We start from the raw sequence: 12,244 nt of genomic DNA, 5'->3' as shown, positions 1-12,244 counted from the left end.
TTTATCAGGTTTACGGTAATTCGCAAAATATTTATCCGCCCTTTAAATCGCACTTAGTAGATATAGATATGTAGGTTTTGGTAAGGAATTTATGATAGCTGGAACTCTTCAGCAAATGTTGATATTTGCTAAGATATCGTTTTTGAAGACAACAATTTTCATAAGAGTTAACAACGCTTATAATCCATTGATTACAGCTTGTTGATGCGTTATTGTTTGATTAACATTATCACGTAATGTTATTAATGTATTGTTAAGAGGTCAAAATATCTACCTTTTTTGGTCAGAGGGTTTTGAAACACCTTTACATACAAAGGGCTCTATCGGGGACTTGCATTGTTAAGCACTTTATTGAATATGAGTACAATTGATAATGTTTTTGTGTTATATGGTTTAATTACACATATTTGAATGAAGGTAAACAATTATACTTTGCTCTTATTGATTTTACTAAAGCTTTTGATTATGTTGTTAGAGAGAACTTGTCGATGTAATTGATACAACTAGAAATTAGAGGTAACATAATTGACATTGTTAAATCAATGTACTCGTCTATAAACTCAAGGGTGAAACAATGTAATGAGTTCGATTGTGATCAAATTGAGTGTGTGTTAGGGGTTCGTCAAGGTGAATGTTTTTATTTAGCATTTTTAAGTAACAATGAAGATTCTTTTAATTCAATTGGTTAAGAAGGTTAAGAGGTTGATCTTTTTAAAATGTTTCTTATGTTACGCAATATACGCAATTAGCATGGTTATTTTTGCAAAAAGTACTGAGGAATTACAATTCAGTAAAGATACAGTGGCATCTTTTTGTAATCGTTGGAAAATTGATGTTATTGTAAGAAAAAGTAAGGTATTGATTTTTAGGAAAGGAGGTCGCTCACTAAGAAATACCGAGTTTTATTATAAAACTGACATTATTGATATCGTAAGTAAGTTTACATATTTAGTTATTGTTTTTACCACTTCGGGATGATTTTTGAAGCACAAAAATGTATAGCTGGCCAAGCACTTTGAGGTATTTTTGCAATGAATAAGTATTTACATAAATTTACAGACCTATCAGTTAGTCATAGAATGGAGTTTTTGGTAAACTTAATACTCCCATTTTAAACTACGGAGGTGAGCTCTGGGGTTTCGTAAATGGAAATGCATTAGAATGAGTTCATCTTCATTTTGTAAACGAATTTTGGTGCAAAAATATGCAGAATGATTTTTTATATTGTAAATTGGGGCGAACTGACTTTCAAGTTAGAAGGTATTATAACATAGTTAACAACAGGTTAAAGATTTTACAATCCAAATAAAATAAATGTCTAACACACACTTACACTATGTTAGAACGGCACTTGGAATCCTATCCACATTGTAAGTCTTGGTGCTCCTTGTTCAAAGATTTATTGTATTCTCTTGGTTTTAATGGCTTTTTCAAGATGTTGGCAATGATAAAAAAATTCTAGCAAATGAAGTACCAGGTTTAACAGACCAGTATATTCAGGGTTGGAATGGAATATTACAGGATTCTACCAGGGCTAATTTTCATAGATATATTATATGTTTTAAGCCTCAGCCATATTTAGATGTTATAATTATTAGTAAATTTAGAAAAGTTGTAGCAAAATTACGATTTTCCTCATAAAGACATTGTATAGAGACTGGTAGATGGGCCAGACCTGTATCAATACCTGTACATAAGAGAACATGAATCGAATGTAATATTTTAGAAGAAGATAACCATTATGTCATTGAATGTCCATTGTATAATGATATTCGAAAGTCTGTATTGCCATCCTATTACTTATTATTTACGGCATCCTAGTATGCACAAATTTATAGAGTTAATTGAAGAATTTAAGTGTATTTGTTTACAAAGCTTTCGATATTATGTCAAATAGATATTTTGTCACAGCCTAGTAAAATAGGCATTATTTTAGTTTGTCCATGAACTCTTTTGATGTGGTTTTATGCACGTTGATTTCTAAGGAAGATTATTGTTTATTGTACATAATGAATTTGCAATGCATACATATGTATTTATTATATTTTCGTTTTCAATTCTTTTTCAACATACGGATATAAAACGTCACAACCATGCAAATCAAAATTATTTACCTTAACATTTCTCCTGTATGGGCATTACATTTTTTGCACTTAAATTTAAAGGGAGGATGTTTTATAAACTCGGAAAATTAAATTGAGTAACATTACTCGAACAGTTGATTTATAAATGTTTGCATATTTTAAATCTAATTTTGTATAAAAATATATAAGTTTACCTGTTATCGCACACGTGCAAAGTATTTGTATTTGTCACCATTGTGCACTTTATGCCTCATGGGTCTACGACCGTCTGGTTTATTATAAATAAAACTTGAAACTTAAAACTTTAAACAATCCGGTGGCTTGTGGTTTATGCGTCAGTTTTCTCTTTTTCTCTTGACTTTACCTCCGTGGGTTCGCACTCCACTAAATCTAAAGTGCTTATTATACTATAACAATATTTTTGGCCATTTCGATATCTCAGAGAAAAATAATGATAAATGATACATCACAGATGCATTACCGGAAAAAGACTATTTTGTCCAAAAACATGAGGGAGTTACTTTGGCAAAGTCATTTCAAGCGTGAGAAATATAATGCATTGAAGTTAAAATGAAATAATTAGAGTGAATTGACATAGCTATCTTTACATGCAATAAATTATAGATTTGAAGAAACATATGAAACAAATAAAAAATGTTATATCGATGTTTATTAAAGATGTTATTTCTAATGATATTTTTTCCTACAAATCATGCCAACTTAAAAAAATTTGTAGCATTTTTCGTTCTAAGGTATGGTAACAGTATATGTGTGCATGGATTGACAAGTAGTGTATTTTTAGTAATGGTTCAATATTGTTAGTATGTACATGTACTTTCAAAAATAAATGGTTTGATACGAAGACAAAATATAATGTTGACCACTAACTAGTCTTTACGTTCAGTAATAAATTTATGCAATAAGTCAGACAAAATAACAAATAAAAAACTTGCAATATGATATGTTTATTCGGGTGTTGAAGATTGAAGAAAAGTCGAGAATGTTTTGCTATCTCTGTCTGGTTAAGCAGATAGATGACACCCTTAACATAACTTACTATTATTAAAGTATTGAATTTCGAGGAAAAGCATATACTGTTTCAACTTGAAATCTTACACTCTTTTTTCGAAACATGTGATTGCTTTGGTAAACAACTGTGCCAAGTTACGTATAATTGATTTATTTTAGGGAGTAAGCACTAATAACCACAGTTGCTTGAAGGGAGTGTACTCCTGCTTTCGTGTCATATGAACTATACAATATTGAGTGACATTTAACCTTGAAGTATTCATTTTTCTTAAAATGTATCAAGACAAAATGAGTACTATTAGGTTAAATGTCACTAAATAGTTTACGCACAAACCAACACATGCACACGTACGCGCACACGCACGCTCAAACTGACCATAGCACACGTGCGTCATACGCACTCTGGAACCGACATACGCACACGAACGCGCACATGCACGCTCAAAACCACACTCGCACTCGTGTGCGCACGCGCACGCTCTACCCCACATATAAACATGAACGCTTTATCCATACGCACTCGAACGCGCACACACACGCTCCAACTCACACACACACACGTGCATGCACACGCACGCTCTAACCCACATTAAGACATGTACCCACAAACGCACGCTCAACCCGACATACGCACACGCACGCTCAAACTCACACACGCACAGGTGCGTACAGATGCACGTTCTAGACCACGCATGGACATGTACCCACAAACGCACGCTCAACCCGACATACGTACACGCACGCGCACACGCACGCTCTAGCCCATATATAGACATGTACCGACACACGCACGCTCAACCCGACATACGCACAAGGACGCGCACACGCACGCTATAACTCACATACGCACACGTGCGTGCACGAGCACGCTCTAGCCCACATATGGACACGTACCCGCCACAAGCACGCTCAAACCGACATTCGCAAACGAACGCGCACACGCACGCTAAAACTCACACACGCACACGTGCGCGCACACAAACGCTCTATATCAGTGTAGGAAGATGAGCTGTACTTCTTGTAATATAATTTTATTGCATGCATTTTCTCAACAAACAAGGATAAAGATAGAAACATGCAAACAAACATCTTATTTCAGCATTTTTTGGAAAATGGTTAGATTCATTTTATATAACTTTTAAGTAATAAAAACGAAAAGACTTGTATAATTCACTCCATATACTGCCTTCTTTTAAATTCCATACGCCAAAATTGGTAAAATTACACTGGTGTAACAATTGCATGCTATCGTTCGGATCCGATTATTATCGAATAGGATGGGGTAGAGAGCAAACCGCGGCTGACCCTTTTTTCTTCTCTTATCTCCATTTGGCTTCTGAATTGTTTTTTTTAAAGTGCACTGGTGACAGGTATGAGTCAAGCCATAATACAGCGGATAGGGGATGGCAGACCTTCAACACTAAAACAACCATCCCCGCGAAAACCCGAACCACGCCCATTAGTCACAAAGCATCGTGATATTGAAATGTGTATATTCAAATATTACTTAAGTTATTCAAATTATCGCGTGTAATTTCTTGGATAAGATAAAGATGTATGTATTTGTAAAACAACAAGACATTCTTTTCTAAACTTCTTTAAGAGTTTGGTGAAATATGTTGTTAGGGTACATCCCTACGATCACGGTACGTTTGTGAGGACAGAAAGCGACGGAGTATGGTTGGGACAGTCCGTCCTTCTCGCCAAGTAATTCCTGAATGCTGCCGTCCGTCTCCGACAGCTTCATCACATTATGACTGTTCCGCCCACACACTAACAGCAGATCTGGACTCACGGCGACTACGGATAACGGTTTGACGAGGTGCTTATCCTGGTACTCCCTCACGACCTTCCCGTCCAGGGACAGCTCAAAGACGGTGTCGGTAATGTAATCAGGCACGTATAAGTTCGGCGGTGATAAAGCTGACATAGTCAGGTGATATGGAGATTGGAAAAGTTGGTTTCCACGGTCGTTTTGAAATTCCTTTTCAGAAACACCATCCATTGTCATTACCTCAATGCGCGGTTCGTTGGTGCAATAGGAAAGGTATAATTGATTATTATAGAACGCAATAACATGACAGCTATCAGACACTTTAAGTTCCTTTACCAACGACAACTGCCCTCCTTTCGTAGACAGCAGCTGAACAATGGACTTATCAGGGAGAGTTACGGCGGCCTGGTCGTCAGGGAGCACACACAGATCCCAGGGCCAACCTTGTAGCTGGAGGCTGAAAGGTAACAATTCATTTCCTTATACATTTCAATAAAAAAGGCAAAATCAGACTGAGAAAAAGGCAATCATACGTGACAACTATACATTTCCTGACAATTCAGTTCAAATCCACTCGATTTAAGCAATAAATATAATATGTTAAGTTTCATCTAAGAAAACTGAGACCCTTTGAAGTTAAATACTGGTATTTGTTCATATTATCATATTTTCATTAGGCCGACAGTTGTCAAAATTTTAGTCCAACAGATAATATATTAAACTCGTAGCTATTAATGTGTGTTTTTCTGATTGCAGGTATTGGATTGAATGCAAAGTATAACAGTTTCTTATAACATGAATAACTTAGATTTGAACAAAATATTTACCTAACGTAGCATTATCAATCTTGTATAAAGAGAGTGTTTACTGGACCGGGCACTTAGCATGTTTTTATAACGAACCTAGAAGTGACGATGCGGATTGTTAGGTCAACCAGTTTGACGCTGCTGTTAGCACGGTCAGCCATAAGGAAGAGACCAGGGGCGCGTTTCAGAGACGATCGTTAAGGCGATCGTTAGCTGATTTTGGTAGTACGACCAAAATTACCGATCGGCACCGTTTCAGAGACGCAACGTGCACCTGCTTTATCGTTAATTTTGCTCGTAAACCTACGACCAGTAAGAGGCACTCGTTAACTTAACGATCAAGATGGCGGATGAAGATTTTCGCCATATCAAAGTATACTTTTACTTCTTACCAACATTTGAGAGTTTAATATTACGTGTAGCATGTTCGCTGGTGTGGAATTTATAAACTATGTCTAAAAATAGCTGAAAACAGTACGACAATGTTCTATTTTCGCCGTTCTGTCAAAAAAAGGATTTTAACTGTAGAAGATGTAAGCTTTTTGTTATATTTAGTAAATGTGCTGATATTGTGTACATCTAAAACATTGAATATGATGTAGAATTTGATTTGGTTCCATTGCTGTTTTATATGTTATATAAAACATTTTCTTGAAATTCTTCTATTTCGGATGATTTTTAATTCGGATAAATAAATGTCTGTACATATTTTGTTGTAATATAACCGGTCTTTGTGGCATGTAGTCAGTGAATTATTAAACAGTGTTACCATTTTATCATGTCATGATATAACATTATTATTTTTCTTATTTTTGCACATCTTAAACTAGCTAAAGAACTTCAGCGAACACTTTATATATTACCTTTTTGGATGTGTTGTAAACATCAAAAAAATAAATATCAACATTAAAGTTATGGAAGCCAGAACTAATCTAAAACTGATGCTAAATATATATAAATGTACTGTACAGTAATGTAAACAACACTGTCACAACAAATAAGTTGATTATTGACTACTTTAATACCATGAACACTTTTAGGTGACAACGTAATCATTTTAGTTCACCTTTACTTGTAATTGAAACTTGTTTTAGTAAGGTATCCTATGGTTTATGTAGAACTCTGTAGTATAATACATATGTGAGTTTTCAACTGACAAAGGTTAAATCTTGTCTTTTTCAGTCATACCATTTGATGCCAAGTGTACAATAAAAACTGAAATGAAAATTGACAGCAGAAGTGTCATGGTCTTGGTGGAAAATGCTGTGCTCTTCATTGACCTCTGTTTAATAATGGTATGGAAAAGGGAATAAAATTCTAATGTTGGTTTTATGAATAATATAAGAGGTATATTTAACATATGAACACATAAGGACTAATGTAGAAACTGAACTGCAAAACCATATTATATATCTGCAGTTAATGTACAGGCTATGTACAAATGCTTATTGATATAATATGTGTTCATTTATTTAGTTTTTTTGCTTGTTAAATATTTGTTTTAGTTAATTATTTCAGGCTTATGATAAAAAAAACTACCAGGAATGCTCCAAGATGGCAATGGAGGGCAGTGTAAAAGTAGGTAGGAAATGATAAAATGCAATAGGATATTAACAAATTTTATGAATAATACAATAAGATGATGTTGGGCATCTTACTTTGAGCAGTTAACTGGTATAACATAATTGTTATTTAACTTATATGAACATTAAACAAGAAATAAAATGTGACCAGAATGGTGTTTACATGTTTTCTTAAATACCCAACTTATTTCTTTTTTCAAAAGACAATAATTATCATAAAATATGCATACTATTTCAGTTGAAAAATGGGAATGTAAATTATGTGTTACTTGTAGTTTAACCATTAAAAGGCGTTTTCATAAATGTATTATATTGTGCTGTATTAAACAATATTTTATAACTTTTTGTCTTTTTCAGGACACTGAGAAATCACAATGTTTCAAACATCTAGAATATGCCCAGAGTCAGTCTTCAAGATACTCACCTTAAAGGTTCCAGTGTGATTTAGGAGACTTTGTCAGAACAGTACATTATACCTACATACACTGGAGATACCAGACCCAACAGATAACTACAGATATATTTAAACAGAACCTGAAATTAATTGCATATCCCAATACAACATAATACTTTAAACGGTTAAATAGGCAGTGAGGCATTTGTGTGTAATCTTCATTTAATATTTGAAATTTCTTTTTCCTTTTTTTAAGTTTGATTTTGCATTTAAAAGCCATTAGCATTAGATTTTTCAAAAATATATGTATTTTTATACAGTTTCAACTGTGATGTATATCCAGTTGTACATGTTTCCTCTAAGGATTAAAACACTTTTGAATTATATAGGAAAATTGAAATGATACATTTATTCAAACTTATGGTAAAACACACACTACCATTGTTGATCATGTAAACCTTCATACTATCTTTTATAGAAATTATGTGAATCTTTTGATATTTCTGAATACATTTATTTTTACTTTTACTGGCTCATGTTTAAACACAGAATGCTATATAAAGTGTATACTCCAGTGTATATCATAACATGATTGAAATAGATAATAGATAATATTTGCATGAAACTCTGAACACTTAACCACTTTGGCAATCTGCACCAGTTAAGATACTTTTTGTTGAATAATGTGTTTTGATGAGACCAGCTTGTAAAATAGCTGTTTTTCTTTTAGTCATTTTGTGAATACCTGAATTATCCTCGGGATCTATTTCAGTCATACAGATCCCAAGTACCGGTTAGGGCAATGTGTCATGTACCGCATCAGGGGAATCGGGTCAGCAGTGCAGAGAATTGGGCATTAAAATGTTGCTATTGGTTCGCCACGTCCAGGATCGGGTGTTAACTTAGGGTTTTTACCTTGACTCCGACAATGGACCGCGAGCTATGGGGCGGAATACGCGGGGGAATATGACCCCTGTGGGTGATTGCATGGTTCTATGGGTTTATATAATCTGAGGGGAGATATCTGAGTTTCACACCTGTAGGTAGTGGTTAAGACACATGTTAGGGGATTACTTATATTCCTACGACTCTACCGGCTGGGTTAAACTTGAACTTATCGGATTTTCTGGTAACACCAGGAGGCCGACCAAGGGAATTGGAGGTGGCCAAGCCCTAATAGGAATTCGTAAGAGTACGCACGAAGGGGGAGATTTGACGTGGTTCATAATGACAAGATGGTTGAACCTGAATCATGCAGCCCCGGGGGCGAAAGTTAGGAAGGCCCAAGTTAGATAAACCGTGGGGGTAAAGTTTGATGGTCCTCTAATTGGAAAGTATTTGAAGTCTGAGAGGCGGGTAGCTAGGTTTGTTTGTGCAAATAATGCCAATTTGTCGGTCAAATGGTTAGCTCAGAGAGGTAGAAATGCTTCCTCTGGTAGTAACTTCGAGAGGGGTGGGGCACGTTCGGGGGTCCGTCCTTTTGGAAAAGGGATGAGTGCTTTATCTGTCGTACAAGAGTAGAGATTTCATTTTTGCCGAGGCTGAACAGTCTCCGGGCCCAAAATAAAGTTCAGAGAATTCTCCCAGGTAACGTTTGGCCAAACAGGCTGTTACTGTGTCTGATCCACGCCTGGTACAGGTTCAACCATTCGTTGTCATGGTATCTCTAACTGAAAATGGGGCAAATATGAAGGTTAAGGTGCCTAATTCAGAGGATGATGTAGTCACACCGCCGATGGGGTCTGCAGAGTCCGCACTCTTAGAGGGAGGGCAATGAGGGTCATTATTGGTGGTAGATTTGCCTGGGGGAAGTTTCCCAAAGACGGGTAATAATTCAAATTGGGGGGCGGGGTGAGACTAGTTCTTGTCTCCCTCGGTTGGCAAAAGCAACTCAAGTGCCATATCTGTGGTTGCATATTGTTTTTAATTATAAATTATTTAAGTGGCCATTCCTCAACTACCGATTATTCTAACAATGCATTTAGGTCCTCTCGAACATATAGAAAATATACAAACATAATCTATACATGTACAATGAACATGAACATTTTCAATCATTTAAAATGCGAACATTTGGTAGGCAGCAGAGATTATTGTTGAATTATAACCTACATTTTCAGTCTTTGATAAGTACCAAGACTAGTCGTTATTAAGATTTGTAGTTTAACAATTTTACAGAAATGACATTTAATTTGGTTCCCCGCCTTCTCAAATTGGGTCTAAGACATTTACAACATATAAGATACAATCTCAAAGATCAAGCTGGGCGGAGAAAGGAAACAGGTTATACACCAGGGGCGTAGCTAGCCCTTTATTCATGTGGATTCATATAATTATGCAAGGGGGGGGGGGGGGGTCCAGGGACATGCCCCCTCGGATTATTTTGAAAACCATGGTGCAGTCTTGTGCATTCTGGGCGTTCTGAGTTGCTTTACTTAGGACTAGAAAATGGACGGTTTTAGAACCATGTAGTCAAGTACGCATACTGCAATTTTGGCTGTTTTTTTTGTCAGAATCATGTGTATTCAGCCGCGTACTCGCGTATAGGCAGCTACGCGCCTTTTAGCTATAAGATATTTTAAACATGTTGGGTAAAATCTTGAAACTTAGTACGACTAGCTCGCCTCGCCCGTTCCTCCTTTCCTTATTTTTTTACCTAATTTGTTTGTTTACTTAACACTTACACTGTGCTGGTTTTCCATTTTTCCTCAATCTATCCCAATTCAGGGCAGTATTGCTTGTCCTTGTGAGCACTTGAAAAGACTAGGAGTGATAACGTGAAAACAATGGACGAAAAAGATTTCGTTTGATAAAATGCACATTAGTTTGGCTTTGTGTAATATAATATAAGCCAAGTCATCGGATGATTCATTTAATAGCATTATTTCTTGTTTGTTCTGGCAGACAAGCTTTTGGTTTAAAGGAACTCTTTTATGTTCGTCGAGTCAGGCATCGAAACAAATCATTTTGTTAAAATGTAAATAAAACGTTTGTTACAATGATAACACATTATTCGGAACACCCCGGTCATTTTCCATCGAAAACAACCTAGGTTACATCAGTAGAAGTAGTTAGTATTTTTTAGATAATAGTATTAATCATTTATAGTAGTTTAAATCCTAGTTTGAAATGCTTGCCAGTGATGTGTATTGTTGCATACATAATTGAGTTTCCTAAGAGTAAAGTCACAAAGTTGAATTGCTAAATTAAAATTACTACGCGATCTACTTGCAGCGTAGTAAAATGTAAAGGTTTTTGACATCGTAAACCGTCCAAATACATCCGAGGTTGTTTTCGATGAAAATTGGCCGAGGTGCTCCGAATGCATCAAACGTGATAAACAGTGCTCTGCTGTAAATACTAATTGAATCACGTTACAGAAAAAAGTTATGTTGGACCGAAATATGTTAATAACCTCTGAAAATATATTTATTTTAAACTTATTAAACCTATTAAAATTGAATTGTCTTATGTTTGAATTTAGAATATTTTGCTCAAACGGGTATCTGCGAGTTGCTGTTTGGTGGTTGTACATAAATGTTAGTAATACGACTAAATTTCAACAGTAAAACAATATATGAGTGAGTGCCTTTAAAAAAGAAAAAAAAAACTGTCTTACAAAAAAATTAGGGATAAAAGAATCGAGAGGTTAGTTGTGTTATGCGAACTCTGTCTTATGTTCCATTATGTTCAGTTCGTTGTATGGTTTGTGTTATTTTCCTTATTGCAACAGAACATGCAGAACGAATATTTGTAACATAGAACAATGTTAGCACTGAATAGATTTATAACAAAAAATAGCTTTTCAAACGTTTATCATACTTACGCATCACATTGCCGATACTATATCGTCTGAAAATTGTTTGGGGTTTCAATCAGTAGATCATTGTCAGAAGACATTTAGGCACCCAATTCTGAAGATCATTGTCAGAAAACGTTAACGAGCTGGCGTATTTTTGTCGACCATAGAAACATTAATAATAGACCATAGAAAAAAGACCATAGAAAAAATAATTTTAATTAAAAGACCATTGAAACATTAATAATGCACATGAACAGACCGCCTCGCTGTGAATTTAAAGCCTTTAATAGAGAGATATAGTTTTCATTAAAGACATTTAAAATCATTGGTATACCATCAATTGTCTTACTATTTCAATTAGCAATGTATTCAAAACACAACGTAACTTATAAATCATTAAGGATCTAATACCATTTTCACACTGTACCGAATACCGGCTTTTAACAGCGCTGGTAATGGCTGAATATATGGTTCATTTTAATTGGTCATTCGGAGCTGCTCGGCCATTTTTTCAAAAACAACCTCGGATGTATGCCAGTACATCTGTTGAAGTAGTCCGTATTTTTTTAATAAAAGCATTAATTAAATGTAGTGTTTAAGAGTTGTATTCATTGCTCTCAGTTTAAATTGATTGCCAGTGAAGTGTATTATTGCAAACATAATTACGATTCCCAAGAGTTAAGTCATAAATTTTAACTACTAAATAAGATTACTGCGCGATCTATTTGCAGCGGACTTAAACGTACCACGTTTTAAGTATGTAAACCGTCCA

At 35.2% G+C, this 12,244-nt stretch overlaps 1 protein-coding gene and 1 long non-coding RNA gene across 2 annotated transcripts in view; one reads left to right on the top strand and one right to left on the bottom strand.

Annotated features, from left to right (window-relative positions):
- Positions 1-4,189: 4,189 nt before the first annotated feature.
- Positions 4,190-12,244, bottom strand: part of LOC128242695 (uncharacterized) — a 14,097-nt gene continuing 6,042 nt past the window's right edge. The window contains exons 3-4 of the mRNA XM_052959949.1: positions 5,790-5,869; positions 4,190-5,344 (exon numbers count right to left, since the gene is read on the bottom strand). Of these exons, the coding sequence (XP_052815909.1) occupies positions 4,702-5,344; positions 5,790-5,869 (723 nt within the window). The 3' untranslated portion in view covers positions 4,190-4,701. The remainder of the gene's footprint in view (positions 5,345-5,789; positions 5,870-12,244) is intronic.
- Positions 6,114-8,679, top strand: LOC128242696 (uncharacterized). Its single transcript, XR_008262669.1, has 4 exons — positions 6,114-6,226; positions 6,876-6,988; positions 7,212-7,271; positions 7,634-8,679. It is a non-coding gene; the product is annotated as an uncharacterized LOC128242696 (long non-coding RNA).

This window comes from Mya arenaria, chromosome 8, assembly GCF_026914265.1.
Source record: "Mya arenaria isolate MELC-2E11 chromosome 8, ASM2691426v1".
In the NCBI taxonomy this organism is placed as follows: Eukaryota; Metazoa; Mollusca; class Bivalvia; order Myida; family Myidae; genus Mya; species Mya arenaria.
The sequence above is the reverse complement of the archived record's forward strand: the minus strand, read 5'-3'. Positions and strand labels throughout refer to the sequence as shown.